Source organism: Hibiscus syriacus, unplaced genomic scaffold (genome assembly GCF_006381635.1).
Source record: "Hibiscus syriacus cultivar Baekdansim isolate YM2019G1 unplaced genomic scaffold, ASM638163v2 tig00116971_pilon, whole genome shotgun sequence".
NCBI lineage: Eukaryota > Viridiplantae > Streptophyta > Magnoliopsida > Malvales > Malvaceae > Hibiscus > Hibiscus syriacus.
The window spans coordinates 5,686,636-5,711,061 of NW_024063495.1; the positions used below are offsets into that span (position 1 = coordinate 5,686,636).

Genomic DNA, 24,426 nt, shown 5'->3' on the forward strand with positions numbered 1-24,426 from the left:
TCAAAAATATTTCTAAATTCGTCACTAGTCACCTAATATTAAAAAATTAATGATAATGCTGACATGTCAACATAGAGGAATGCCACATTATCATTATTTTAAAAAAAAATTATAATGTCAGTAATTTTGATAATTTTTTTAAGATATATGATTAAAATAAAATTAAAATATAACCTTAAATATTATTTTATAAAAATAATTAAATGACTAAAAAAAGTGATAGTTTAAATATTCAACATATAATTTATCTTTATATTATTTTCACAAAATAGCCAAGGATTTCTTTGAAACCCCGGAAAGAAAAAGATTGAGAATTGGCGTTACAAAAGCTCAACCCACGTGAGCTACGTTGTCCACAGTCTCTGACACACGACTTCTTTGCCAAAATACCCTTCTCCCTCTATCTCTGCCATGTCGCTTCTTCAAGCTTCAATCTTTTCCCTCTTCTCTGTTTTATTTATATCCCTCTCTTTTTCTTCCCTACTTTGATCATTCATGTCTTTATCACTGTTTGTTCATTTCACCCTGTAAAGTTCACTTCTTTGGCCATGGAGTTTAAGCTTTCGTTTCACTTCCTCTGTTTTCTTCTCCATTTGTTGTTGTTGGGCGCCATTAGAGCTCGAGAGGAGCGAAACCCAGAAAGGGAAGCTCTTATTTCTTTCAAAACAGGGCTTCAGAACCCTCATCTCCTTTCTGCATGGAACCGGAAAGCTCATCACTGTGAATGGGATGGTGTCGTGTGCCAACTCGGTCGAGTCACCGTTCTTGCACTTACAACTAGGTCTTTGAAAGGTCCACTCTCTCCGTCCCTTTCCTCCCTCTCCACCCTCACCCTTCTGGACTTGTCCTCCAACTTTCTGTTTGGCCAAATACCGGTTGAGTTGGCTGAGTTGACTATGCTGGAGACTCTCAAACTCGGGTCCAATTTTCTCACCGGAAAAATCCCTCCGGAGCTCGGCAACCTGAAAGCTCTTCGTACTATTGAACTTTCCACCAATGCATTCAGTGGAACAGTGCCGGCTCAGCTCGGGAAGTTGACTCGGTTAGAGTTCTTGGACCTAGCCAACAATTTCCTTTCAGGTTCTCTCCCTTTAACTCTCTTCAAAAACCTTCAATCTTTAACCTCTCTAGATATTTCCAACAATTCATTCTCTGGTAACATCCCACCAGAAATTGGTGACCTTAAAAACCTGACCGCTCTTTACATTGGTAGTAATCAATTCACGGGGCAGTTGCCACCTCAAATTGGTAACCTTTCACTGCTTCAGAACTTCTTTGCACCCTCCTGTTCCATAACAGGGCCTTTACCTGAAGAACTATTCAGTCTAAAGTTGCTTTCCAACCTTGACCTTTCATATAACCCATTGAAATGTTCCATCCCAAAATCCATAGGAAAGTTGAAGAATTTGAGTATATTGACCCTTGTTTACTCTGAGATCAATGGTTCTTTACCAGCACAGCTTGGAGATTGCCAGAAGTTGGTTATGTTGATGCTGTCCTTTAATTCTATATCCGGGTCCTTGCCTGAAGAGCTTTCCAATTTGCCTATGTTAACATTTTCAGCTGAAATGAATCAGCTCTCTGGGCCATTGCCGCCTTGGCTTGGGAAATGGAACAAAGCGGAGTCATTGCTGCTTTCGAGCAACCGATTTTCAGGTAATATCCCTCCTGAGATTGGGAGTTGTTCAATGCTGAAGCACCTTAGTTTGAGCAATAACAACTTGTCGGGTGCGATACCGAGTGAGTTATGCAATGCGGAATCACTTTTGGAGATTAATCTTGATGGCAATAACCTGTCGAGTACTATCGAAAATGTGTTTGTGAAATGTCGAAATCTCACTCAGTTGGTTTTGTTTAAGAATCATATCAATGGTTCAGTGCCCGAGTATCTTTCAGAGCTTCCATTGATGGTTATTGACCTTGACTCCAACAATTTCACTGGTAGTATACCTGTGAGCTTATGGAGTACAGAAACTTTGATGGAGTTTTCAGCTGGAAATAATATGCTAGAAGGTTCTTTGCCAGTTGAAATTGGTAATGCTGTTACATTGCAGACCCTTGTTCTTAATCATAATCGCTTGAAGGGCGGTATACCTAAGGAGATTGGCAATCTAACAGCTCTTTCTGTGCTTAACTTGAACTCAAATTTCTTACAAGGACATGTACCAGTTGAAATTGGAGACTGCAGAGGATTGACAACATTGGATCTTGGAAACAACAATTTGAGTGGATCAATCCCGGTGGAACTTGCAGATTTGCTACTGCTGCAATGCCTGGTTCTTTCTCACAATAATCTATCAGGTTCAATCCCTTCAAAACCATCATCGTATTTCAGTCAGGTTAATATGCCTGATTTAAGCTTTGTTCAGCACCATGGAGTATTCGATTTGTCGAACAATAGATTGACTGGTCCAATACCTGAAGAACTGGGAAACTGTGTGGTGGTGGTGGATCTTCTTCTCAACAACAATATGCTCACTGGCAAGATTCCAGGATCACTTTCTCGACTGAAAAATCTTACAACTTTGGATTTGTCTGGAAATTTGCTAACAGGTTCAATTCCTGTTGAATTTGGTGACTCTCTCAAGCTTCAGGGCTTGTATTTGGGGAATAATGAGCTTACTGGCGCCATCCCTGAAAGCTTAGGTCATGTTGGTAGTTTGGTGAAGCTAAACTTGACTGGCAATAAGTTATCAGGTGTTATTCCTGCAAGTTTTGGGAACTTGAATGAGCTTACTCACTTGGATTTAAGCCGAAATGATCTTATTGGGGAGCTACCTTCTTCGCTGTCGGAGACTATTAACCTGGTGGGGCTATATGTTCAGCAGAATAGGCTCTCTGGTGGGGTAGCTAATCTGTTCTCCGATTCCCTGTCATGGAAGGTTGAAGACATGAATTTGAGTAACAACATTTTCAGTGGACACTTGCCACACTCTTTGGGCAATTTGTCTTATGTGACTTACTTAGATCTTCATGGGAATATGTTCACTGGTGAGATTCCTTCAGAAGTTGGTAACTTGATGCAACTTGAATATTTTGATGTATCGGGAAACAGATTATCAGGAGAGATTCCGGAGAAAATATGCGAGCTGTTCAATCTGTTCTACTTGAATCTGGCAGAAAACCGGTTGGAAGGTCCTGTACCCCGGAATGGTATTTGCCAAAACCTGTCAAGGATTTTACTTGCTGGAAACAATGATCTGTGTGGCAGAATCATGGGTTTAGAGTGCCGGATCACAAGTCTCGAGAGATCCTCTTTGTTAAATGCTTGGGGCCTTGCTGCGATCGCAGCTGCAACTGTCTTCATCATTTTTACTCTGGCCTTTGTTCTACGGAGATGGATTGTGAGTAGTAGTCGGCAAAATGATCCGGAAGAAACTGAGGAAACTAAACTGAAGACCTTTATAGATCAGGAGCTCTATTTCTTGGGTAGCATCAGATCGAAGGAGCCTCTGAGCATCAATGTAGCAATGTTCCAGCAGCCACTCCTGAAACTCACCTTAGGTGACATTGTTGAGGGCACCAGTCACTTCTGTAAGACAAATATAATAGGAGATGGAGGGTTTGGAACGGTTTACAAAGCTAAGTTGCCTAGCGGGAAGACAGTTGCGGTCAAGAAGCTAAGCCAGGCAAAAACACAGGGCAATCGGGAATTCATTGCTGAAATGGAAACCTTGGGTAAGGTGAAGCACCAAAACCTTGTCCCATTGCTTGGATACTGTTCCCTGGGCGAGGAGAAGCTCCTTGTTTATGAATACATGATCAATGGAAGTTTGGATCTTTGGTTGAGGAACCGCACTGGAGCTCTCGATATCCTTGACTGGCCAAAACGCTTCAAAATCGCAGTGGGTGCTGCTCGAGGGTTGGCTTTTCTTCACCACGGTTTCATCCCTCATATCATCCACAGGGATATCAAAGCCAGCAATATCTTACTGAGTGAAGACTTTGAACCTAAAGTTGCCGACTTTGGGCTGGCAAGGCTTATCAGTGCATGTGAAACGCATGTTAGCACGGACATTGCAGGGACTTTGGGTTACATCCCACCGGAATACGGACAGAGCAGCAGGTGCAGTGCAAAGGGAGATGTCTATAGTTTCGGTGTAATTCTAATGGAACTGGTGACGGGAAAAGAACCAACAGGCCCCGATTTCAAGGAGATCGAAGGAGGGAACTTGGTCGGGTGGGTGTCGAAGAAGACGAGAATGGGTCAGGCTGCTGATGTTTTAGATGCAATGGCGTTGAATGTAGATTCAAAGCAGATGATGCTCAAGGTACTGAGTATTGCTCAAGTTTGCCTGTCCGAAAATCCTGCCAATAGACCAACAATGCTTCATGTGCTGAAGCTCCTGGAGGAGATCATGGAGGATTAACCGTCTTTCTGCTTCCATGTAATAATATTGTAAAGTTTTTTCCCCCTCTACAAACAAGTTGGAATATGTATGGCTACGTTGTCAGATTCAGTTTCTAATCTAATTATATATTTATCATCGTCCCTTCTCAGTTTCCGTCATATATATATATATATATATATTGTTATATAAACTTTCATTATTGGAAGAGATAAGTATCAACTCTACCTGATACAATCTAAGGCTAGTCCTTACACTAACAATCAATAAGTAGTAAACTTGGATCACACAGACTTCAGTCTTTACTAAATGAAAAATATATAATTTTCTCTATAATCATAGATCATTCGTTAATTTCCATATCAAAAATCGTTTGGAAGTATAAACTTCAACACTTTAGAAGAATAAAAAGGCATAATGTCAAAAAAAAAATCCTAATGTTTTATTAAATAGTCATTTTTGCTCGTATATTTTCTTTGGATTATTTTGGCCCCAACATTTCATTTTAGGGTAAAAAGACTCTTAAGTTTGACTAGATAATTACTTTAGCTATTATTCCTTTTTTCTGAAGCATTTTGGCTCGTAACGTTTTATTTTAGGGTAAAAAAGGTCTCTATTTTACAGTGTTGATTATTCGACTAACAATTTTTGTTCATATATGGGTCTTTTTATCTCAAAATGAGACGTTGTGGTCCAAAATGCTCTAAAAAGAAATATGAGCCAAAGTGACTATCTAATCAAATGTTAGAGATTTTTTTGTCATAAAGTTGTTAAATAGATTAAATCTTAAGAGCGTCTATGTGTGGTTTTCTAATTAACAAGAAAATTAATCATTCAAACGTCTTTTTGGTTAACGATAAACTAAGACGAGATTAATTTATTAAGGCATCTTGAGTAATTATAACCAACCTATTCAAAAAAATTAGATAATCCTAAGTTAACATCAATGATCAAATAATGAATTAAATTTCGTGATTCACCTTTACCTTTAATGAACGAAGACTTTACAACTCGTTATATTATGTTTTGATAAAGACAAAATTTCTATAATTTTTAGGGTAAATTATATGTTTAGTATCTAAACTATTATTTTTGTTCTATGAAGGTACCCAAACTTTATTTTTTTCAAAACCATATCTAACGTTTAGTTTAAGTTTCATTTTGATACCGCTTCGTTAAAAACTTAATAGTGATATTGACTTGTCACCATAAGATAATGTTACGTTATCATTGAAAAATAAAAAGAATATCATGTCAATAGTTATGCTAATTTTTTTTAATGATGAGTACCAAATTAAAACTTAAACTAAACGTTAAGTATGATTTTGAAAATAATAAAGTTTAGATACTAAAATAGAATAAAAATAATAACTTAAGTAATAAACTTATACTTTATCTAATTTTTTACATTTCTTATATTAATATCAAAATTAAATTTATAAATCACAACAGGTATCGAAACCCTTTAGGCCCTAATGGACCTCCATCCCTGGGCCTAAGTGTTTAATCGAGATTTACATGCTGACAAGGCGTGGAGGACGCCACTACACCATTTTGTGCCAAAAAAATACTTTTAATTTTAATTTTTTATTAACAATTATAAATCTTTGACTTCTTTCTTTTTCAATATGTCAAACTTAAAAAAATAATAGTTTTCTATAAAATAATATATAAATATTTGATATGTGTACTTTCAAGACTCTTAACCTTGTGATCGTGGGATCGAGTCTCACTGTAGACAATTTATAATTCTGACTGTCGGATGTCTTCTACGGAAGCTACTCTCAACCTGGCGTTGGGGGCAACCTACTATCCTACCTCTCCTCACCCCATTACATATGAGAATAGGGTCTACTTCCTATGATACAAAAAATTACTACCAAAGCAAAGATGACAACAAGTGTCACCAACTCTGTGAATATCGACGAAAACTAACCAAGACTTGGGTCCAAATTACTCACAGGATGTGTTTTTATAAATTGAATGGAGTTTAATTTGTCAAAATTTCAAAACTTGGATAAGCAATTTTGCCTTTCTAGCAGCCGGCACTGGCCGCCCCCGCCTCATTCTTAAATGATGGCTCACCCAACCGTATCCTAGGAATTTAAATTACCATTACAATCATATTTTTTTATTGTTTTATGTTTATCGTAATTATAAATATAATTGATATTATTGTAGTTATTGTAGATATCACGATTGTGAACATTTTTAAATACGCACAATTTACTATAAAACAGAATAATTTTAATTATTAGAATAAATTGTGGTTTTATTTATTTAATTTTACCATAGCGAAATAATAACGAGAATAACAACCTACTATTATTGTTGCTGGCCGTTACCCGTTAAATTACTACCGCTATCAATAGTTATTGGTGGGAAGCACTTCACACCCCTATTTTTGAAAAAAGAGATTTCGGATGGTACTACTACCCAATAATAAATACATAAAAATTATATCATGTGGACCGATATAAATATAATAAAAAAAGTATCTAATATAATTTATATGTATCTTTTAAATTAAAAATATAATAATAATTATATATATTTAAACTGAATCCAAAAATATTTACCAACTAGACCAATATAGTTTTTTAACATATTTTTATTTAAATTATTTTTTAATTTTTGTAGGGCATACGATAGGCTATGACTTAGGTAAGCTCACCTTTAAATATATCTATATCACTAATATTATATAACGACTGTTATTCCGATAAACATATAAATTATTCAAATCCTTGTTTTTCATAGTAAAACCTTTGAATCCACATCCTTGTCAAATGATAAACCAAATAGGAAGCATCCACAAAATCATCTTTGAAATTAAACAAAGTAAATAATGAAGTCTCCCCATTGCTTTTCAATGTTGACGTTTCTTTTAGCTATTCTCTTCTCGTCGTCATTGACAAGTTCGCCGCATCTATGATCAAATCATGAATTGAATTTCGTAATTTACAACGAATACTTTACAATTTATTATATTATATTTTGATAAAGATAAAATTTCTGTAAATTTTAAGATAAATAATATCTAAACTATTATTTTTGTTCTATGAAGGTACCCAAACTTTATATTTTTTTCAAAATCATATCTAACATTTACTTTAAGTTTCATTTTGATATTCCACCGTTAAAAACTTAATGGTGATATTGATGTGTCACCATAAGATAATATTACGTTCTCATTGGAAAATAAAAAGAATGTCATGTCAATAGTTATCTTAATTTTTTAATGATGGGTACCAAATTAAAACTTAAATTAAATGTTAGATATGATTTTAAAAATAATAAAGTTTAGATACTAAAATAAAATAAAAATAATAATTTAAATACTAAACTTATACTTTATCTAATTTTTTACATTCTTATATTAATATAAAAATTAAATTTATAAATCACAACAGGCATCGGAACTCTTTGGGCCCTAATGGACCTCCATCCCTGGGCCTAAGTGTTTAGTCGAGAAGATCTTTTTTTTATACATATAACCTTACATGCTGACAAGACGTGGAGGACGCCTTTACACCATTTTGTGCCAAAAAATACTTTTAATTTTAATTTTTATTAACAATTATAAATCTTTGACTTCTTTCTTTTTCAATCTGTCAAACTTAAAAAAATAGTTTTTCTATAAAATAATATATAAATATTTATAAATATTTGATACGTGTACTTTTACTACATATAATTTGAAAATTTCATTTTATTCCTTGTAATTTTAATTTCCTTTCAATTTAGTTCCTGTGACACAAAAAATTACTACCAAATCAAAGATGACAACAATTGTCACCAACTCTGCGAATATCGACGAAAACTAAGACTTGGGTCCAAATTTTTTTTCCTTACGCAACATGACGACTTCTCATTCGATTACGTTAAATTTCATCTTAAATCTCTACATAATTCTTCAAAAAAACATGCTATAAAGAAAAAAATTATAAATTATAAATCTTTGATAGCGCGCTTTCTATGTCAACCAACAAAATATTTGTCTTGGATAAGCAATTTTACCTTTCTAGTAGCCGGCACTGGCCGCCCCCGCCTCAATCTTAAATGATGGCTCACCCAACGGAATTTTTAGCTTAATAATCCATGCAAGTGGATTATTTGGCCCAATAAAACAATAAAAAAATTTATTTTGGGATATAGGGAAAATGCTATAATGCTCATGGAACTTGTCATTCCGGCGTGATGAGTTCCATAAGATATTTTTTTAATGAGCTGTGTCACGTAGGTCCCACAACTTGAATTAATTTAATATATGTTACGGGGCTCTTCAAGCGGGCATGACGAGTCCCAATAAAAAATATTTTTTTGAATTTTATAAAATCATTGAAAAAATATTATTTTATTACTGATGGAACACGCCACTTCGATGTGACGAGTTCCAACGGGTAAAGAATTGAATTTGTTGACCGTTGGATTGACTGTGGTTGAACATACAATTTTTTTTTAAATTCAATGTAAAAATTTAACATACATAACACACTCTTTTCATCTCTTACACACACAAAACACTCCTTTCATCTTCAATCTCTTACACAACAAACTTCTTTCTTCTAACCAAATATATTTCAAACAATAAGCAACAAATTCTTCATAGTTGTCCATTATAATGGCGAAATTCTACAAACTGATGTTGGTGTTGTGTTTAAGTCACACAAGCCCATCAATATGATGTTCCCTATAGATGTATCTCATCGCCAAATGAAGCAAAAAATTGAAAGAAAACTTGGTGCTTCTGTTTCATGTTTAAGTTATCGGCACATGATCTCCTCAAATCCAATTACATATGGAAAAGTTCAGCTTGATGATGATGACGATGTTGCTGCTATGGTTGGACTTCATAAATCATCAAATAATAATATGTTGGAAATGTATGTTGAAACCACGAATACAACTGATATTCTAACCACATCATTACCAGCTCGAAGAACAGAAGAAGTATGCACCACTGAACTACATGCAAGTGATGGTGATGATAACCTTGTTGGACGGTTCAGTGAAAGTCTTACTGAATTTAGCGAAGATGATGAAGATATTGTTCCGTTGGTAGACAATGACGACACACAATTAGTTGATAAGTCTGATGTTTTTAAGGTTGCTTTAGAGGGACAAGGTGTGGATATTGAGGTTGCTGTAAGGGAGACAACTCTTTCAAGATGTCAAGGATTGCGGAATATTCCAAATGTTTGGGCAAAAACATACCCTCAACCTAAAATGCCTCGTCGTGATTTACCTCGGTATCATCATGCAGTTGCAATGCATGACATTAACTACGATACTATGTGGAATCCTGAAATATATGATATGTCAGAGTTATGTGCTGCCCACTGGAGTTCTTCAGACGAGCGGTCATCTGATTTGACCATTGGGTCTCAGTTTGAAACAAAAAAGAGAGACACAACTAGCAATCAAAGAGTATTGCATAAAAGCTCATCTTCACTTCTATGTGGCGAAGTCGGATCAAAAGACTTATTTCGTACGATGTATACACCATGATGTTGGTTGTAAATGAAGGATACGAGTATCATACCTACAACGAAAGATGTTCTGAGAAGTTACAAGGTTCAATGCACAACACGCATATACAATTACCTCCTTGATACAAGACCACAAACATTTAGATTCAGATGTTATATGCTCTTATGTGAAGTTGTTGGTGGAAAAAATTCAAGAGTGCCCGTTTCTGTGTTAGTGGCATCCATTCGGAATATATTTGGTTATATTCCGACTTATTACAAGGCATGGATGGCTAAACAGAAAGCAATGACCTTATTGTATGGTGATTGGGATAAGTCATATAATGAGCTACCACGTCTGCTGCAAGCAATGGAAATTTTTATGCCTGAAACCATTGTTAGGTACTATACTTATCCTGCAGTCACGCTTGAGGGAGACGTTATCCCCGGGAAGAGAATTTTTGGTGGCTTGTTCTGAGAGTTTAAGTCAGCTATCGAAGGGTTTAGATTTTGTAAATAAATGATTCAAGTCGATGACACTTTTCTGTATGGGCTCTACAGACACATCTTGATGATAGTCGTTGCACAAGATAAAGACATAAATATTTTCCCCATTGCCTACGCCATTGTTAAAAATGAATCGGAGGAAACTTGAAATTTCTTTCTCTCTAACTTGTGTTCTCATGTTGTCACTCAAGATGGGGTTTGCATGATCTCATATCGGTCACCTGGGTTGTTAAGCACAATTTCTAGACCCGAAAATATATGGACGCCTCCACATGCATATCCTACTTATTGTATACGTCATATCGTGTCGAATGCAATGAAAATGTTTAAGCATAAAAAGATAAAAAATGAGATTATCAACATGGGTACGTATTATATCATTTTTCATTAATTATTTCTGCTTCATTTATGTTTTTTTTTAAATTTCTCAATAACATTTAATTTACTGTTTTTTAGGGTATGCTTTACTCCAACCAAACTTCTGTGCATGGCTTAAAAATTTGAGAAGATACGGAGATGATGTATATGAATTTGCAACTGAAATCCATAGGGAGAGATGGTCACAAGCATATGATGTTCAGGGTCGATATTATGACCATATGACAACCAACCTTGCTGAATGTATCAACTCAGTGCTGAAAGCGAATCGACATCTCCCGATAGTAAGTATTGTTAGGGAGACTTACCTTAGGTTGGGTAAAGTATGGGCAGACAAAAGTGCACAAATTGATGCCATGATCAATGATGGGAGAAATTAGGCTCCGGATTTAGAGAAGGCAATGCAAAAGAATCCAACACATGCGACATCAATGTTTGTCCATAATTTTTCCATATTTGATTATGATTTTGGTGTCCAAGCACTAGTTCGACCACATGAGGGAGGTAATTCTACAACATACACTGGTAATCTGAATAGAAGATGGTGTGACTGTGGTCGATTTCAAGCTTTTAGGTTCTCATGCGCTCACGTTGTTGTTGTATATATGTACATCAATGTTGACCCATACTTATATGTTGATGATTATTATAGGTTGCACACTAAGCACAATATTTACAGATATGAGTTCAAGTACCTCCCAAATGAAGCATACTGACCTACATGCACAGGTTTTGAGAAATGGTTGCCAAATACTCAATTGCGTAGGAAGTTACGGGGTCGACATGAATCTAACAGAATTCATACCGATATGGATAATCCGCAAAGAGAGCTAGGTTTACCCAAACTTTGTGGCCACTGCAGAGGTGAAGGTTATAACAAAAAACATTGTTCACATATTCCAAAATATCGAGTTGGACGCTAAAATAGGCGTTAAAAATATTATGTACTTTAACTATGTATTTTTTGTACTGTAACTATGTCTTTTTTAACTATGTTTTTTTAACTTGTATTACGTTGAACCATGTTTTGTAATATTTTGATGTAACAAATTAAGGAAAAATGTTTTTGGATTTAATTGAATTTGTTCAAAGTCTTCAAAAGTTTTCAAAAAATAATTCAAAGTTCACGTATGAAGTACCGATATTATTCTGACATTATCGATACTATATGAACAATACCGATATTGTTCATACAGTACCGATACCCTAAGTAAGAGAAGTATCGATACTATCTAGATAGTATCGATACTTTCAGTTTTCTCAAATTTCAGAATGCAAAATAGGTATCGATACCCAAAGGGGTATCAATACAACTTTACATAGTAGTATCGATACCATGGTCACAGTATCGATACCGTCAGACCCAACGGCTAGTTTTGTTTAAAAATAATAAAGGAAGTATCGATACCCATAAAAGGAGTACAAATACTACTTGTACTTTTATAAACTGCATTAAATATGAATGAAATTTTTGTAATTAAATTTTATTACTTATCAATAATTTTTTATACAATTAAATATTGAGTACAAAAACTTAAATAAACAAATTTATTACTTATATTTGCACAATTATTGCCGATGTCGAGGAGTGGTAGAATAGTAATGACGTAGTGCTCGCCGATTTCATCGTGGTCGTCCACCTTCGTCATTTTTATCTTCTTCCGATTTTGGTGTACTGAACATTACTCCACCATTTTGATTTACATCTTCGGGTGAAAACGATGGAGTATTCAAGGTATTTGACGTCATCATTGACGTCATCGCCTCAAATTGAGATTGTTCGTGATGAAGAAGATGATCCCATGGACTTCTTTCTTTTGGTTCTGAGGAAAATTGTTGTGAAGGTGGCACTTGATCCCACCCACGCCACTTAACTCTCTATCGATGGTTGATATGCATATGGCTGTAAATGAGACGAGACATATCATGAGCTACTCGAGATCGACTCGATCAAGGCTCAATAAATACTCAGAATGAATGGACTCGACTCGAGTTCTTAACGAGCCGAAACGAGCTACTTGATATTCGACTAAAAAAGCTCGTGAGCAGATCGAAAATATAATATATTAAGATTTTATTTTTTAAAATAAAATATTAATAATATTAACATTTATGTATTATTTTTTAAAATAAAGTAAGATTTTCATGTATTTAAGGTTCAAGTTCGAGTTTGAGTTTGAGGCTTCAATCGAGTTAAGTTTAAGATTTTTTTTCATTTCGAGCCTTTTCGAACTGCTCACGAGCTTCAGTTCAGGATTCCGAGTTGAGCTTGAAAATTTTAAGCTCGCGAGTTATCGAGTCGAATCGAGCTCAGCAATATTCAAGCTCAACTTAGCTCGTTTACACCCCTAGATATGCACCATATCCACCATAATTTTCTTGCGATGAATAATAATTGGCGGAAGCATAAGATGAAGATGTTGATGAAGATGTAGATTTTTTCCCCCATATTTTGCCTTCATTATTTCCCACTCGGACTGCTCCTCCAACGTTGTCAAGTATGATTTCTCATTTGCTTCATAATTTTTGAGGGAGGGAGAAACATTGAAATCAAAATCTTCAGGTTGTACCTCGGAACAATTAGGCAATCGTAAATGTTTATTTTGTCATTGATGAATGAATATAGCATGCTTCCTCGGCCAATCTTTGCTATGCTTCCCACGCGCATCTATTTTATGCAAATCGTCAATGTTAAATATGAACATTTCTATCGGTTGGTGAAACCCAAATTATCGTAAAACTCTATAGGCGACATGGATCTCAACAATTGTGAAATAGAGCAATGGTGTTACGGCACACCATGTCTCCGCTCTTTCAAAGAACATTGGTGGTAGACACCGTTGGATATCTGACTCATAGTAAGGCATCAAATTAAACTGTCAAACCTATTATGTTAGTATAATTAAACAATTAATATTACAATTTCAAAGTTAATGTAAAAAATATTAAAATTTACCGCACGTCTACTGGCGATATCAATTCTCATCCAAATATCTACTTTGGTTGCACCCGATAACTTTGTATCCATTATTCAGTGTCGCCATCTAAAAAAATACATTATTTATAGTCATTTTCAAAATATTTATATAAATATTATAAAATATCAAAACTTTAAATACATGAATTTACCTTGCGGAGAGAAAACTCCATATGAGCGGATGTAATAGGCGTCATAAATGGGAGACGATACCACTCCCATGATTGGAATTAAACTAAACAACCCGCTACATCCGCTTTTTTTTCCTCTAACGATTACGATCCCCTTATAGAGTTCACGATACAAAAAAGCCAAAATTGCAAAACCCCAATTATATTGGCGACATACAGCTAAATCCTCTATTACTGAAATATATTAGGTGTGCACCAAATTGCCCTATTTATCCGGTAGTAAAATCCCTCCAATCAACGTCATAAGATATGCTCGAGCTGCATATATCACATCTTGATCCGTTGATTGTTCATTTATTCTAAATTCTCTTTCCAACCACGTCATCCGTATCCACTACCCATCAATGACATAGGCTGAAACTTCATTTCCCAATAAATTTGAATTAACATCATTTAGAGAATAAGTGTTGCGAAGTACCAATGACATAATATTAATCAGAACGCCAAGTTGATATGCGACATCTTACAATGTTATCGTCACTTCAACACAAGGAAAATAAAATGCATATGTTTCAGGCCTCCAACGCTCAATCAAAGCCGATATCAGTGTCGACATCACCTTAAATATGCGAAGAAATGTCTCTCTATATAATACGGATCGTGAAAGATATATCACAATCCGCTCATGTGGCTCTTCATTCGTCATTCATCGATGACGAATGATTCGTTCTTCTCGCTACAATTTGAAAATAAATTATTTAATACAATTAAATAAATAATTATTATTAATACTATAATTTTGTTAAAACTAAAATGAAATAAAATAAATTAAATTTAGCGTAGTCAGTTTGGTCGACGAAATATGAACATCATCAATACAACTCAAACATCTATTTACAACTCAATAGAATGTTTGATTCCAAGTGAAAAATCAATACAACTCAAACATCTATTTACACTACTCTACCCAAAGACTATAAACAACTAGTTTTTTGAAATTGAAAATAGTCGTTGGATTTAGTCACACCGGTGTGACGAGTTTCATTGATATTTTTATAAAAAAATTGTTCGTTCAACAACGGTCAACAAATTCAAAATTTTATTTGTTGGAACTCATCACATCGGCATGACGAGTCCCCTATGATATATTAAATTAATTCGGGTTGTGGGACCCATGTGACATGGCCATTAAAAAATATATCCCATGGAACTCATCACGCCGGAATGACGAGTTCCATGGGCACTGTAGCATTTGCCCTAGATCCCAAAATAAATTTCCTATTGTCCTATTGGGCCAAATAATCCACCCATCTAGATTTTTTGCCCAATTTCGCCCTCACCCAACCATATCCTAGGAATTTAAATTACTATTACAATCATATTTTTTTATTGTTTTATGTTTATCGTAATTATGTATATAATTGATATTATTGTAGATATCATAACTGTGAACATCTTTTAAATACACACAATTTACTATAAAACAGAATAATTTTAATTATTAGCATAAATTAGGGTTTTATTTTTTATTTTACCATAGCGAAATAATAACGAGAATAATAATCTACTATTATCGTTGATGGCCGTTACCCGTTAAATTATTACCGCTATCAATAGTTATTGGTGGGAAGCACTTCACACCCCTATTTTTGACAAAAAGAGATTTCAGATGGTACTACTACCCAATGACAAATACATAAAAATTATATCAAGTGGACCAATATAAATAAAAAAAAAATTATCTAACATAATTTATATGCATCTTTTAATTTAAAAACATAATGAGAATTATATATATTTAAACTTAATCTAGAAATATATATCAACTAGACCAATATATTTTTTAACATAATTTTATTTAAATTATTTTTTATTTTTTGTGGGACATACAATAGGCTATGAGCTAGATAAGCTTACCATACAAATTATTCAAATCCTTGTTTTCCATAGTAAAACCTTTGAATCCACATCCTTGTCAATGATAAACCAAACTATAAATAGAAAGCCTCTCAAGCCAATGTCTAACCACAAAATCATCTTTGAAATTAAACAAAGTAAATAATGAAGTCTCCCCATTGCTTTTCGATGTTGACGTTTCTTTTAGCTGTTCTATTCTCATCGTCATTGGCAACTTCGCCACATGAAGATTTTCTTCATTGTCTTCCCCTTCGTTCAAATGACTCCTCTTCCATTTCTAATGTCATCTTCACCCCTCACCAATCTACATTTTCATCTATCTTCGAGTCTACAATCCGAAACCTTCGGTTCTCGGCATCGAATACGCCGAAACCTTTGTTCATAGTGACACCATCGACCACATCCCATATTCAAGCAACGATTTATTGCGCCAGTAGACATGGCCTCCAAATTAGAACCCGGAGTGGCGGTCATGATTTCGAAGGCCTTTCTTATGTATCCCGAGTTCCATTCATCATCGTAGACTTGGTAAATTTTGGATCGGTTGATGTTGATGTAGAAAATAGAGTTGCATTGGTTCAATCCGGTGCTGTCCTCGGTGAACTTTATTATAGGATTGCTGAGAAAAGTAGCACTCTGGCCTTCCCTGCAGGTACTTGCCACACTGTGGGTACTGGTGGATACTTTACCGGTGGAGGTTATGGTTTATTGTTCCGAAAATACGGTCTTGCCGCCGATAACATCATCGATGCTCAACTCATTGATGTAAATGAAAGAATTCTCGATAGAAAATCAATGGGGGAAGATCTGTTTTGGGCGATTCGAGGAGGCGGCGGGGGCAGCTTCGGGATCGTCCTTTCGTGGAAGCTACGTTTGGTTTCGGTTCCGAAAACGGTGACTGCATTTACCATTACCAAAACCCTCGAAGAAAATGCAATCAAACTTGTTCATCGTTGGCAATACATTGCACATGAGCTTCCTAACGGAATCTACTCATCTGTCACTCTAAACAGGGTGAACAGAACAGTAATTGCTTCGTTTAGTTCATTGTTTCTGGGTGACAGCAATGGACTCGTTTCATTAATGCAGGAGAGGTTCCCGGAGCTTGGACTGGTTAAACAAGACTGCAGCGAAATGAGTTGGATCGACTCTATTCGTTACTTCGGCCTAATCCAGAACGAACCATTGGAGATCTTGCTTGATAGGAATTTCAAAAGCCCTCTTACAAGCCCTTACTACAAAGCCAAATCCGACTACGTCAAGAAACCAATCCCTGAAATGGGATTGAGAGGCTTATGGTCTATGCTTACCGACGAAGAAGCAGAGTCGGCGGTTTTCGGATTTTACGCCTATGGCGGGATAATGGATGAGATCCCCGAGACTGCAAATCCATTCCCACATAGAGCTGGTAATTTGTTAAAGATCTTATACAATGTGGGTTGGCAAGAAGATGACAATGTAAACTCCGAAAGATACATAACATGGATTCGAAGAGTTTACGATTACATGACTTCTTTCGTTTCGAAATCTCCACGAGAGGCGTATATAAATTATAGAGATCTTGACATTGGAACAAACTATGAAAATGGTAATACAAGTTATGCAGAAGCAAGCATTTGGGGTCGAAAATATTTCAAAAATAACTTCAATAGGTTGGTGCGTGTGAAGACGATGATTGATCCACAAAATTTCTTCCGGCACGAACAAAGCATCCCTCCTTTATTGTCTTCAAGAAACAAAAGACATCATTAAAGGACTGTGAATATACAATCCAATTACATGGCAAAATAACCAGTTTCATGATAGTTGAATGGGTAGAAGAATAAATTTTCTGTAACATAGATTTCTACCATTTATTTCACCAAATTTCTGTTTGATTATATATATAAAGTTGAATTTAACGTACTTGTATGCATGCAAGTATACATATGTTTTTTTTCTCATATATATAATATATAAACATGTTATGCATTATCAAATTAAACCTGTTGTTGATGGAACAAATTAAGCTGTAAATATGAGAAGTTCTACAATGCAACACCCTTAATATACAACTAAAAAAAGGCGTTACCGACTTTGTTATTAATTAAATAACAGCACCATAAATATCCCATGTGACTGGGACATCTTCATTTTGATAGAAGAGATGAGGAATTCTGCAAGTATTATTAGCTGATTCTCATGTGAATTTCCTACATTGCCTTCATCTTGGTTCATCAAACTCTTCTACGATTTCAAAACACCAGGTTCACAACACCAACACCCCCTTGTCATCGTAACAGCACCATAAATATCCCATATCCAATCAACAATTCATTGCTCGAAGAAACACGGTATACAGATTAGAATTCGAAGTGGTGGCGAGGGTGTTTCTCAAGTTCCATTTGTCATCCTCGATCTGCTCAACTTTCCATTGCGTACACAGGTCACGAGCAAGCCAGCATTTGGGGTGTCAAATATTTCAAGAATAACTTCAAGCGATGTAAAGACCATGGTTGATCCAATGAATTTCTCGAGTAATGAACATCCCTGTCATTGTGAATGACATCCCTGTCATTGTGAATGATTTATTGCAGAATTCACTACTTTTAGCATTGCTTTACCGCAGTTTTCGTATGGTTTTTGTTCATCATACCATATTTTCGGCTTTATACTTTACCGCAGGAAAAGAGCTTTTTAGAAGGGGAAATGAGCATTCGAAAATCCAAAAAGACAAACAACCTCAGAAAAGCTGCATTAGCATCAGATGGGAGCAGCAGTGTATTTGCCAACGCAAACAGTAAAATATAACATGGGCTGTGGGCCCATACCTAGTATTTTTAACTATTTAAAGCGTAAACTACACTGTTGGTCCCTTACATTTTTTGTTTGTTCGATTTTAGTCAGGTTCAAAAAAGTTTGATTCTGATATCTTACGTTATCGATTTATTACATTTTGATCCCTCGACTGTTAACTCTCGTTATCTCATTAACACGTTGAACCTGCATTCGAGTTTGCTAGGATATGTAGAAAGTTGAAGTACCATAATTCCGTCTTCTCAATGAAGGCAAGCAATCCAGTTGTCATGGTCCCGGCATACCGGCTGCTCATCGCTGAAATTTATGTTCATGGCTGGGATTTTCCGCTACATCTGGGAGTCACTGAAGCTGGAGAAGGTGAGGATCAAATCTGCGATTGGCATTGTCCTTCAGGTAGCTTCACAGTATACATATAACATACTAACATGGTCAATGGAAGCAATTGCCATAAAAGTTTTCATGTTGTGGTCCTGCACTGCTCCACAGCTATTGTGATTTTCACTCACCGAGCCACAGTTGATGGTTTAGGCGACACAATCAGAGTTTCACTGACCGAGCCACCTGAGGAAGAGATAGATCCATGCAGATGGATGGTCAACCTTGGTATGACAGCTGCCCAACTTCAGCCAGGGGTGGTAGGATTCGAAAACATTGATTAACTAGACATGTTTTATCACTACTCCTTTATGTTTTATATTAGAAAAAATGGCTTTTAAGTATCATTTATTTTATTTTTAAAATGCTAGGATTAATGTAAAAGTAAGTGTCTAAATTATACATAAAGTTAACTTTATGTGCCCAAATAACTTTTCGTTAAAAATAGGTATATAACGTTTCCAACGTTACACTTTTATGTGTCTAGACCGTTAACTTCGTTAAATTCGACAGAAAAGTGACACGTGTTAGGCATATAAAATTTCAAAATTTTAATAAGCCTGACACGTGTCACTTAACGGCTGAATTGAACGGTAGACACCTAAAAGTGTAATACCTGAAACGCTAGGTACTTATTTTTAACGAAACTTTTTTTAGGCACCTAAAGTTAACTTTAGATATAGTTTGAAGACTTATTTTTGCATCAAGTCTAAATGCTAAGTCCAACTTTTATTATTAGGTTAAGACCTAATACAAAGATAAATTTCCAAACTATACTATATGTTAACTTTATATGCCTAAAGAATTTTAAGTTAAAAATAGATGCTTAAACGTTTTTTCTATTATACTTTTAGGTGTCTATACAGTAACGATCGTAAAAAAACCGTCAAATGACACGTGTCACGTTTATATTTTTTTTGAAATTTTTATTTTTTAAAATTAACTTTAAAATATTATTATTATTATTATTATTAAAAAAACCCCAAATGTTTCAAAAATATCAAAAAGAACCGTAAGATTTCTAAACCCATATCATCCAACTCCTTTATCGGTCACCATTATCGCTACCGCCGTCGTCGGTCGCATACCCATCAATCATCTTTTCTCATGAGATCACAAATCCCCGCTCGTAACCACCCAAAATAACCAAGAAAAAGAAATGAGATTTTCATACATTTTTCAAGAGGAATACTAGTCCAAAACATTGACGCGAGTGAAATTTTTTACAAATAGAGTGCTTTTAATTCCCATTTTCAATGCATCAAAGAATGATCATGACAACAATAAGAAAATTATTTTATCCAAAAATCACTCTAAAAATAATTAAATATCAAAATAGTATCATTGTATCAATATTTATCGATCTAACACTCATTCATACTACATGACAATAAAGCGTGTTTTACATAATGCACTTTGCACATGTGGCATCGCACTCAATAAAGGAAAACTCTACAGGAAGCGACTTATGCTTATTTGGGTGATTTTTGGATAAAATTGTTCAATAAAAAACCATACCAATAAAAACGTGTAAAAATATATCTAATGGAAGTGGCGGAGATGGCAGAAACAAGAGGATTTGTTGGGATTTTTGACCTCATAGAAAGGGATGATTAGTGAGTATACGGCTAGCGACAGCGGCAATGTCAGTCAACAAAGGAGTTGGATGATTTGGATTTAGGAATCTTATGGCCTTTTTGATATTTCTAAAACATTTGGATTTTTTTAAAATAATAATAATTTTAAGTTAATTTAAAAAAATAAAAATTTCATAAAAATATAAACATGATACGTAACACTTAAAGATTTTTTAACGATCATTACTGCATAGACATCTAAAAGTATAATAAAGGCGTTAAACATTTATTTTTAACGAAATATTCTTTAAGCACCTAAAGTTAAATTAGGATATAGTTTAGACACTTATTTTTGCATTAAACCTTAGATTAATAGGAGTGAGCGACTTAAGAACTAAAATATATTGAACCGATAACGTACGAGACTAAAACCAAACATTTTTTTTTGAATCGATGACCAAATCAAACAGATAAAAAAACATAAGGAATCATCAATATAATTTACCCATATTTAAATTACTTTTTATCAAAATAAATATTTAAATTATTATTTTATAATCATAGTTATCTCAATTTTGATCAATGAAGCATTATCACGTCATTTGACTAAAGCCGCTAAAGGATTAAGAGTAAACTATGTATTTAATCATTTATTTATTTTAGCCTTTCGTTTTAATCACTGAACTATTCTTTTCCTCAAAATTATACCTAACATTATATTTGGGTTTCGTTTTGATCATTCACCTTTAAAAAATAAATAGAATTACTCGAGTTACTTAAAATTAATATCACGTCATTATTAAATAAATAAAAAAAATACATCAACAGTTCTATTTATTTTTTAACTGTTTGTGACTAAAATAAAATCAAAATAGAACAAAAACGTAACATTAGATATATTTAAAAAAGTAGTTGAAGAACCAAAATGAAATTGCGGGAATAAGTGAGTGACTAAATTCGTAGTTTACCCTAGAATTAATTGAGGGATTCCTTCTCTTTTAGCTAAAGAGAGGTTTTATAACGTTTTCATACCTGACCTTACAGGCATGAGCCTTTCTTTCTTCGTCCCATTTATTCAAGTTTGTTTATTTGTGGTACAATAGAGTAAGATTTGATTATTTGCCAAAGAATAAAAGTTCGGGGCCGCTACGTACATTTCTCAAGAACGTGCCAAGTTAGGCGAAATTATACACAAGTAAACTCAAATGAAAAAAAAAGGCTTCAAAATACCACAATGGGGGTGTCCAAAGAGTCGGGTTTAAGCCTCGGACTGGTCGGTGGACTTCTTCCATCCATTAGCTGGCAGTGCAGAAGACATTCAGGGCTAAGTGTGCTTTGCCAACGTCTTAGATGAAGATGAATCACCCTCAACACCATCATCTTCTTCCTCCAGGAAAGAACACTTGCGTCTTAGTTCATTAATCTTGAAATACTCATCATAGTGTGCTTTTCGTTGCTCCTGAAAACTCTTACCACTGCGATCTGTTTAAGAATATGATAAAAGTGGAACAGAGTCTGCAACCCATCAATCAAAGATAGAGACAAGATAATAAACTGTAAACTAGTGATGACCTTAAAGATCTAAGACAAATTTGGATGGTGGAGAGTGGTGAAAAGAGGTGTATCTTCATTCCTTTGGACCAATGTAACGTAGACATGTCATTTATTTTCGTAGTTTTGATTTTCTCAAATGAAGAAAAAAATTTCTTGTGATGATAAATTTCACCAGGAAAAACAAGGGCTTTACCCATCAAAAGGCTGCCTGCTAGAGCAAACCTCATATTATATTGACTGAGAGATTTTAAATCACTTAAAAGATACTAACCAACTTAAGGGAAAGTAAAACATTTCTCAATATTCTATGAAGAAAAAAAAAGGAAACATAAAAGCAATGTAAGGAGACCTTCGTTATCCATAGCAATAGCATCAGCTTCATCGGCAGACGATGTCCAGCCACCTGAGCACCCAGTTGTTTTTCTACTAGGTGAATCCGCATCCTTCAAAGAAAAGCATGATTCCTTTGCATCCAAAGCATCATTGATACAATCATTGAAACATTTTCCAACAGGAGATAAAGACCCTGCAAACCAAATCAGATTTTATGGTGAGAAATGCAATTCAATTTTCAGGGGAAATGCCCTCAACTAATGCAGAAAAAAGTGAAAGCAAAACTAGAATAACATTATCTAACATGAAAACGTGTACCAAAAATAATATAACAGGCATCATCAGAAGGGTACATGAGTATACCATCGTCATTAATCATAGGGTGGTATGGCGTCTTGGGTTCAGTTATTTTCTGCCGTACAGGTTTATTTGATTCAATTTCCTGAAGCTTTTCCTCATTCCATCTTACACGTCTACTGCTACCCCAAAAATGAATTATTAGATACAAAGCACAACTGGGAACTATATATATAACTATAAACATTTCTTCAGCAGAAAAATCTGTATTGAAATGAAAGTGGAAGCAGGAAAACGAACAAGTATGATGCAAAATGCGAATATAGTACAAAAACAGTTAATACTTGACTAGTTGAGTCACGAAACTGGAACACAGCCATAGCCTAATCAAAGAAGTTAACGTAACCTTCCTCATTAAAGGGTCACATCTACATTATGCTTTGTCACTTGGCACAACAGATGCGTAACACTAAAATGTGTAGATTTTCTACCCCTTTTTTCTTCTAGGGCAATAGGCTCATCTAGTGTTACATCATCAAACCATTAACTAATATGATCCTAAGTGATTGGACAATCCATCCTTTCTTAAAAATGAAGAATCTGCATGATCAATACACAAAATAAAGCGACATTTACAACTGCTAAGATGAAACCTAAATAGGCAAACTACGGATGAACAATTGGAGCCAGAGACATTGAGCTTGTTTAGCAATACAAGAAAATGCATCAAGTATAGCATAAATTCATATCACATGATATTAATAAAAATAAAAAGAAAATTCAAATATGAACAAGTTAACCGCAAAATCCATCTCCTTCCAGAAGAAAAAGAAAAAGGGAAGGGAAGAATACGGTAAGATATTAGAATTACTTCATCCGGAAAACTCCTTAGTGCCAAAAGCAAGCTTCGAATAAACCTGATGCATTTAAACATTATAAGAATCACATATCAAAAGAATTATGCAGATACCAGAAACAAAATGAAATGGAAGCATTGATTACTCGCCCCAATCACAAAATCAAACCTAGAATCAGAATAAAAGAAGATGACGCCTTATACATTGACTGAACGATATACAAATAACAAATCCAATTCATTGAATGAAAATTTCAATTGCATGAGAAATCTGTACCTTTGGATCGCTCCCGCGAGAAAGATGATATGTGAATTGCAATTAACGGTTGAGTTTAATTCGGATGCAATGTGAATTCAGCCTTTAACGACTCCCGCACATCTTGCCACCTCAAATAAACTTCAAATATAGGTCTAATTCTACTCTCGGTCCCTGTATTTATTATATATTTGAAATTTGATATAAAAGAGATAAATATTAAATTTATTCATAAATTTTGATTTAAGGTGTATTGTGATTCATAAACTTTGATTTATTGTAATTTTACTCATAAAATTTTATTTTTTTATTAAATTATATACATAAAACTTTATTCTGATTCAATTATATATATATTTAAAAAGTAAATATATTAAATTAATATAATTATTTGTATTTAGTGATGATAATGGGTCGGGTTGGGTCGGGTTTTTGGTCAACCCAACCCGATCGAAAAATATATATATCTTCCACCCAATCCCGACCCGACCCAAATTTTTAGAATATAAATCCAATATAATCCGATATAAAATAAGGACTTAATTAAAATAATAATAAAGAGAGGGAGCGTTATAACAATTATCTATAAATTTATTTGAAAACATTACACTATTACCCTCATCTCGGGTCGGATTGGAGTTTTTTCACC

The 24,426-nt window shown here is 34.7% G+C and overlaps 3 protein-coding genes across 3 annotated transcripts; 2 read left to right on the plus strand and 1 right to left on the minus strand.

Annotated features, from left to right (window-relative positions):
- The first annotated feature begins 332 nt into the window (after positions 1–332).
- On the plus strand, positions 333–4,492 carry LOC120192062 (leucine-rich repeat receptor protein kinase EMS1-like). Its single transcript, XM_039194916.1, has one exon. The coding sequence runs from the start codon at positions 549–551 to the stop codon at positions 4,368–4,370; it is 3,822 nt and encodes a 1,273-aa protein (XP_039050847.1). The 5' UTR covers positions 333–548; the 3' UTR covers positions 4,371–4,492.
- An 11,382-nt stretch (positions 4,493–15,874) lies between these two features.
- Positions 15,875–17,482, plus strand: LOC120191806 (berberine bridge enzyme-like 18). Its single transcript, XM_039194714.1, has one exon. The coding sequence runs from the start codon at positions 15,875–15,877 to the stop codon at positions 17,480–17,482; it is 1,608 nt and encodes a 535-aa protein (XP_039050645.1).
- A 4,323-nt stretch (positions 17,483–21,805) lies between these two features.
- LOC120191858 (protein phosphatase inhibitor 2-like) lies at positions 21,806–23,582 on the minus strand. The gene is made up of 4 exons (XM_039194746.1): positions 23,537–23,582; positions 22,732–22,847; positions 22,385–22,561; positions 21,806–21,963 (listed from the first exon to the last, which is right to left on the minus strand). Exons 1-4 carry the CDS (start codon positions 23,539–23,541, stop codon positions 21,806–21,808), a joined length of 456 nt encoding a protein of 151 aa, XP_039050677.1. The 5' UTR covers positions 23,542–23,582.
- Positions 23,583–24,426: the final 844 nt, after the last annotated feature.